The 6,583-nt window shown below is 56.8% G+C and overlaps 1 protein-coding gene across 2 annotated transcripts; it reads left to right on the top strand.

Annotated features, from left to right (window-relative positions):
* Positions 1–428: 428 nt before the first annotated feature.
* On the top strand, positions 429–3,873 carry ZSCAN10 (zinc finger and SCAN domain containing 10). 2 transcript variants are annotated; one of them, XM_063098902.1, is made up of 5 exons: positions 614–844; positions 1,046–1,307; positions 1,512–1,576; positions 1,753–1,810; positions 2,293–3,873. In XM_063098902.1, exons 1-5 carry the CDS (start codon positions 614–616, stop codon positions 3,846–3,848), a joined length of 2,172 nt encoding a protein of 723 aa, XP_062954972.1. In that variant the 3' UTR covers positions 3,849–3,873. The 2 variants fall into 2 exon arrangements, with proteins under 2 accessions (XP_062954973.1, XP_062954972.1); XM_063098903.1 differs by lacking the exon at positions 1,046–1,307 and having other exon boundaries at positions 429–844.
* Positions 3,874–6,583: the final 2,710 nt, after the last annotated feature.

Raw genomic sequence — 6,583 nt, 5'->3', positions numbered from 1 at the left:
ATTGTTAGATTTCTTCCTTACTCCCTGAAATGCCCTATAACTGGGTGCTGGGTCTGAAGGCCGGATTGGACTGAGATTAAGCATTTGCCGCCAGGACCCGTCTTCCATGGTGCTGTGTGCTCCCTGTGGCACATTAGAAAGAAGGGAAGGGCAGGTTGCTTCTCTCTCGGGCATGCTCACTTTAATCACTAGGGTAAAGTGATGTGAAGTTATAAATGCTGTTAAGAGGGGATGATGATGCAGAACTATCCATTTTCTCTGTCTTCAGTGTGTTGGTCAAAATGAGACCTGGGCTGTCCTGCCCTCCTGAGACCCAGGTGGTGGTCAGCTTCCCTGCAGCAGCAGAATCTAACCCAAAGTCTTCAGCTCCACAGGTGTGGGAGGAGACCAGGACAGAAACCCTAGATTGGGACCAGCTTTGGGGAAGTGTCCCCCAAAGTGAAGGATGTTTGCAGAACCAGTCCCAGCCACCCGGGAGCAAGAGCAGCTCGGAGCAGTCAAAACGGAGGAGGAAGAGGAGACTGCTGGCCAGGAGGATCCCAGGCGGTCAGGGACCAGGCCACGGCCCGAGGTGGCCCACCAGCTCTTCAGATGCTTCCAGTATCAGGAGGACATGGGGCCGCGGGCATCCCTGAGCCGGCTCCGGGAGCTCTGCAGCCACTGGCTGCGGCCAGCTCTGCACACCAAGCAGCAGATCCTGGAGCTGCTGGTGCTGGAGCAGTTCCTGAGTGTGCTGCCCCCGCATCTCCTGGGTCGCCTGCAGGGCCAGCCGCTGCGGGACGGCGAGGAGGTGGTGCTGCTGCTGGAGGGCGGTCACAGGGACTCCAGCCATGCAGGGCCACTGGTGAGAAAGTGGTGGGTGGGGAGACAGGGACTTTATCCTCCCATTAAGAAATCTCTGAAAATTCCATTTCCTCCACTTGCCAATTCCTTCTTAACCTCCTGACTCCTTCCCTGTCTGACTCTCATCTCTCCTCTGTCCCAGAGTCAACAGGACACAGATTGCTGCCTTGTCTGCCATCTAACATGGATGTTTTTTAAACAGGATTTTAGTTTTAATACTGGCAAGAATTGTCCCCGTGCAGACAAGACCTTGGAGGAACACGGGGGCCCTTCCCAGGTCTCCAGCCACAGCACCAAAAAAGAAGTGCCCTCAGAAGAGCCTCCAGCCCTGGGTCCATCAAATGAACTGCCTCCATTGCAGCCAGAGCCCACCGAGCCCACTGATCTGGGAGAGGAGAGACTGGCGCCAAGTTCAAAGCAGATGCTGAGCCCCCAGAGGACATTCCAGGCCCTGAGAGAAAGCAGTGAGGAGCTCATGCCCTAGGAGGATGTGTGGGCGGGAGCTGCATGGCAGGGGTGGGGCAAGAAGTGAGAGCCTCCCAGGTGACCAGGAGGGGAGAGCCAAGACATCTTCTCAGGAACATGGCCATAGGGTGTATGTCCTTGCAGCCACATGGTGGGCAGGGCTGGCTTCTAACAGCTCTTTCTTCCTCCCCCAATGCTGTCAGCTCCGCAGGAACCCTTGCTGTGGCCAGAGGAGAATTACGGAGATCAGGAGCTGGCAGCTGTGCTGGTGAGCTGGGCTGCTTTCCTCACCCCAAGACGTTCTCAAGCCCCAGAACTTTCTCTGTCTCTGCAGCTTTAGCAAATCCATGTCTTCCTCAACTTAATCCTGGAAAGTGCTTCATTCCCCTCAGATCCTGAGCCTGGGTTCTCACTCACCAAGGCCTTCTTCCCCTCTTGTCATAGGAGTCCCTGACGTTCGAGGATGTGCCAGCGAGGAAGGCATGGCCCATGCACCCTCTGGGTAAGTGGCCCTTCCCTGCGGTTATGACCGCTGAAGGCTCTTTCTTTGCCTGAAGTTTCAGATCCTATCTGACTTTTTGGCTTTTTGGATGGGTTATCTTGATGAGGTTTTTTTGTTTGTTTGTTTGAGCAGCTCTTTGTTTCTGGTCTAAACTTCATCCATTGATTTTGAGCTTTTAACAGGTGATCAAGGAAGTGATTGCTCACGGGTATGGGGTTTCTGTTGGAGAAGAAAAGATCTGTAACTCCATACTGGGGATGGTTGCAGTATATTATGAATGTATGTAATGAATCTGAACATATACTTTAAAATGCTTATCGTAGTATATTTTATGTTATGAGTATTTTACTGAAATTAAAACAAAGCAAAACAGGTGGTCAAGATAGGGGTATCCTTTCCACGTCCAGGCCAATCAGGTTCTGGCGATTCCTAGAAGCTGCCCAGAATAGACCTGACCATCCTGGTTTCTGCTTCTTTCCCAGGATCTGAAAGCAGAATCCCAGACAAGGAGGAATTAAAACAAGAAGAGCACAAAGTGGCTGCCTGGCCCGCCGCCGTCTCAGCAGAGTCGCGGGCAGATAGTCCCGGGGTGGTGGGAGAGCCTCTTGCCCAGGTCCTTGGGCAGGGCCCTGGGGCGAGCGGCGGTGGTGGCGGAGGGTCTCCCCCTGGCAGAAGTGAAATTTTGGAGGTCATAGTAGCCGGGGACACCCCCAGGTCAGAGCCCCAGACACAGTTCATATGCACAGAGTGCGGGGTTAGCTTCCCGCAGCTCTCCCGCCTGAAGGCGCACCTGGCAGTCTCCCACCCAGGAGCGCGCTCCTTCCGGTGCTCGTGCTGCGACAAGAGCTTCGGCCGCAGCTCCATCCTCAAACTGCACATGCGCACACACACGGATGAGCGTCCGCACGCCTGCCACCTCTGTGGCCACCGCTTCCGCCAGAGCTCGCACCTGAGCAAGCACCTGCTGACCCACTCCTCGGAGCCCGCCTTCCTGTGCGCCGAGTGCGGCCGGGGCTTCCAGCGCCGCGCCAGCCTCGTGCAGCACCTGCTGGCACACGCCCAAGACCAGAAGCCCGTGTGCGCCCCGGGGAGCGAGACAGAGGTGCCGCAGCTGTCCGTCGTGTTGTGCTCCCACTGCGGCCAGACCTTCCAGCGCCGCTCCAGCCTCAAGCGCCACATGCGTATCCACGCCAGGGACAAGGACCGCCAGTGCTCCAAAGGCTCGGGCAGTCTGCGCTCGGACCCTGAGCGCAGACCGTACGTGTGCAGCGACTGTGGCAAGGTCTTCCGGCGCAACGAACACCTGGTGGCTCACCGGCGCGTGCACACGGGCGAGCGGCCCTTCTCGTGCCAGGCTTGCGGCCGCAGCTTCACCCAGAGCTCCCAGCTGGTCAGCCACCAACGGGTGCACACGGGCGAAAAGCCCTACGTCTGTCCGCAGTGTGGGAAGCGCTTCGTGCGGCGAGCCGGCCTGGCCCGCCACCTGCTGACCCACGGTGGCCCACGGCCTCACCACTGCGGCCAGTGTGGCAAGAGCTTCAGCCAGATGCAGGACCTGGCCCGCCACCGGCGCAGCCACACGGGTGAGAAGCCCTGCCGCTGCAGTGAGTGCGGGGAGGGTTTCAGCCAGAGTGCCCACCTGGCGCGCCACCAGCGCATTCACACCGGGGAGAAGCCCCATGTCTGCGACACCTGCGGCCACCGCTTTCGCAACAGCTCCAACCTGGCCCGTCACCGCCGCAGCCACACGGGTGAACGTCCCTACAGCTGCCCGACGTGCAGCCGCAGCTTCCGGCGCAACGCCCACCTGCAGCGGCACATGGCCACCCACGGGGGGTCGAGCCAGGAGGAGGCCGAGGCCCCCCAGGAGTGCGTGGAGTGCGGCAAGAGCTTCAGCCGCAGCTGCAACCTGCTACGCCACCTGCTGGTGCACACGGGCGCCAGGCCCTACTCCTGCTCGCAGTGTGGCCGCAGCTTCAGCCGCAACTCCCACCTGCTGCGCCACCTGCGAACCCACGCCCGGGAGACGCTGTACTAGCGTGGCCCACATCCTGCCGGCCTCGCCCTGCGCGCACCTCCCTGCGGTCCTGAGGCCTGCAGGGCTATCTCTTACTGCCACACCCAACCTCCCTCTGCCTCCACTTGCACGTTCATCCCTTGCTGCCCGAAGCTCCTCTCCCTAGCCTCAGCAATGTATTTCAAAAGCTCAAAGTAAAGCGGCCTTCTTGAAAGTGGTCCCTCTTTATTTCTCTTTAAGTGCAGCAAAATGCCACCTGTCACTCTTCCCACAGTGGCACAGGGATGTCTTTCTCCTTCCCCACCCCAGCACCTTCTCTAGTAGGCCGCATAGGAGCAGGGTGGGCATAGAGTTTCAACAACTGTAGTGGGTGGGGAGGGGGAGGGGGCCAGCTGTTCCAGCCAGCTGTGGGGAAGGTCACGGAATCACAGAATCCCATCTTGGAGTTTTTTCTCCTCCAGAGTCTACCCCTAAATCCGTGCTGTCCAATACAGTACCGTCTAGCCATATGTGGCTTTTTAAATTAATTAAAATGGAATGGAATTTAAATCTCAGGTTCTGGATTACTATGGGAAACCTCTGGTTGTTCTGGAATGTTGATAACTACTTCAGACTGAAAATACCAGCAGTTGAAATGAACGTGCCCATAGGACAAGTCAGGCTGTCTGTTGCTGACCACCAAGACTCCTCTCAACCCCAAGCTAGTTGGTGCGTGTGCCCTGCCTGTGTCTGCATCAGACAGTCTTAGCTGGCCTCCACTGGTGCTCACATGTTAAATCACATGACTGGTGGTAAAAAGAGGAAAGAAAAATAGTGCATCCCAGCCCCCCAGCGCACACACTTCCTGCTTTACTCTGCAGCTATTATAGGAAAACAATTTTTTCTTAATAATTTTTGCTCACCCTCACCCCCTCTCAACCTAGTACATAACTGCTGCTTCATAAACGTTTGTTGAAAGGAACTGAACTCGTCAACCATGGCTCAAGTGACCAATGGAAAGCTGACCTCAAATCTGGGAGAAAGTAGAGGGGCCACCTGGGCACAGCGGGCTGAAAAGCTCTGAGCCTGAAGGAGAGTCAGCCCTTTTGGGAGTAGGAAGGAAGGAGAGTTCAGAGAGTAACAACATGAGGCCTGACAGGCCAGGGTAAGGGGCTACATACAATGGGAAGACGAGGTGAGGTTTTTTGGTACAGCGTCAGTTCATTTCAACTGATAAAATCATTTTGGCTTTGGCTACTGGACGGAAACGGTTTGAATAAGGGAAGGCCAGGGAGACCAGCTAGGAAGCCACTACTGCCATCCAAGTTCAGGAGAATGGTGACCTCAAAGGGAAGTGAGACCACAAAAGCCACTGGTGACATTGACACAGTGGAAGAAGCCAAGTAGAGGGGACATGGAGTCACTTGAAAAGTGCAGGGAAAGGGTGTGGAAGAACTTGAGCTGTGGCTGCCAGGAGATCCAAGGTCATGGTCAAGCATAAAAACAGGCCAGGTCAGGACCCAGCCTTGGGCAGCCCCTTGGAACCGGGGGCTCAGGCTAGGGACAGCCCTTCCCTTCCAGTCTGAAAGGGATGTCACAGGGACCTCCAGGACGTGGATGGTGAAAGGATGTGGGCTGGATGGGGGCTCTGCAGAAAGGAGCTCCGAGCTTGGGCCCCATCTTCCTCATGAAGGAAGGGGCAGGGCCAAGAGGGCCCAGCAAGACCCTTCCCCCTGGTGACCTCCCCATCCCCCTGCAGGAGTTGCTGGGCAAGGGGTGGAAGCAAGCAGAGCCCCTCAGGATTATCAGGGCCACCAAGGCTAATGTCAGGGTCATTGTCCAGCCATTTTCCCTGGCTGGACTCCCAGCTGGTCCCAGGAGGACATTTGTTCTAAAAATCCAGAGGTTTAGAGTGTGGTGTTATTAACACCAAGTTCAAGGTCAAGGGCTTGGATCCTCTAACTGGCCATCCACTAATAAATAAATAAATAAAATAAAAATCCAGAGGTCATTCCTATGATCCAAAAGGGTCAGAGAAGGGAGTAGAATAGTGAGCCACAGAAATGTCCTCCTGGCCTCCAGGTCCTCCCCACATCCCCCACCCAGCCCAGTGGCCCCTCCCCAGACAATGGGCTCAGCCCTGGCCTGCAGGTGCTTCCTGCTCACCAGGCCCAGCTGTTTCCTCCTCCTCTTTCCTCAGGTCACCCCCCCACACACACACGTCATCTCAGTAGCTGCAGGTCGCTGCCAGACCACCCCAGGATGGGAGGGGCAGGAAGTGGCAGGAGATGGGGAGCCTCTTCCCTGCACATGAACTTCTGCGAGGCTCAGAGATGGAGGGGCTGTCCGCTTAACTTTGCTCCTGGCTGCCCCCAGTCTCTGCCTTTGCAGCCCAGGCGAGACCTCAGGCCCACAAACTTTACTGCCACCCTCCTCCTCACCCTTCGGAGTCCCTCTCTGGCCCAGCCCTGGGAACCTCCCATCTTCGGAGAGAGACCCAGGGGTGTTGGTGGCCCCAGGCCAGCTGAAGCACCGAGGACAGACAGACGGAATCAGGAGAAGAGAAATGTGGGCCAGCGCGCCCTCATACCCAGGTCCCTGCTGCCGCAGGAGCAGGCGGCCACCGACCATCTCCTGGGCATCAGGCCCAGTGACAGACAAGTCTCCTGGCAAATATCTTTGAGTCCTCACCACACACCCATGACTGCATGGGGACCGAGTCCCCATTTATGAATAAGGGAGGTTTGCTGGCTTATCCCTTCTCATCCAAAACTGGA

This window comes from Cynocephalus volans, chromosome 6 (genome assembly GCF_027409185.1).
Source record: "Cynocephalus volans isolate mCynVol1 chromosome 6, mCynVol1.pri, whole genome shotgun sequence".
NCBI lineage: Eukaryota > Metazoa > Chordata > Mammalia > Dermoptera > Cynocephalidae > Cynocephalus > Cynocephalus volans.
Note: the sequence above shows the minus strand (reverse complement) of the source record. Positions and strands in the feature narration are given on the sequence as shown.

What these genes read in the sequence shown, in the direction of transcription:
- ZSCAN10 (XM_063098902.1), top strand. Translation starts at nt 614, where the DNA reads ATGGGGCCGCGGGCATCCCTGAGCCGGCTCCGGGAGCTCTGCAGCCAC. An exon ending in CCAGCCATGCAGGGCCACTG is followed by an intron (nt 845 to 1,045) that starts GTGAGAAAGTGG and finishes TTTTTTAAACAG; the next exon opens with GATTTTAGTTTTAATACTGG. An exon ending in AGGAGCTGGCAGCTGTGCTG is followed by an intron (nt 1,577 to 1,752) that starts GTGAGCTGGGCT and finishes CTCTTGTCATAG; the next exon opens with GAGTCCCTGACGTTCGAGGA.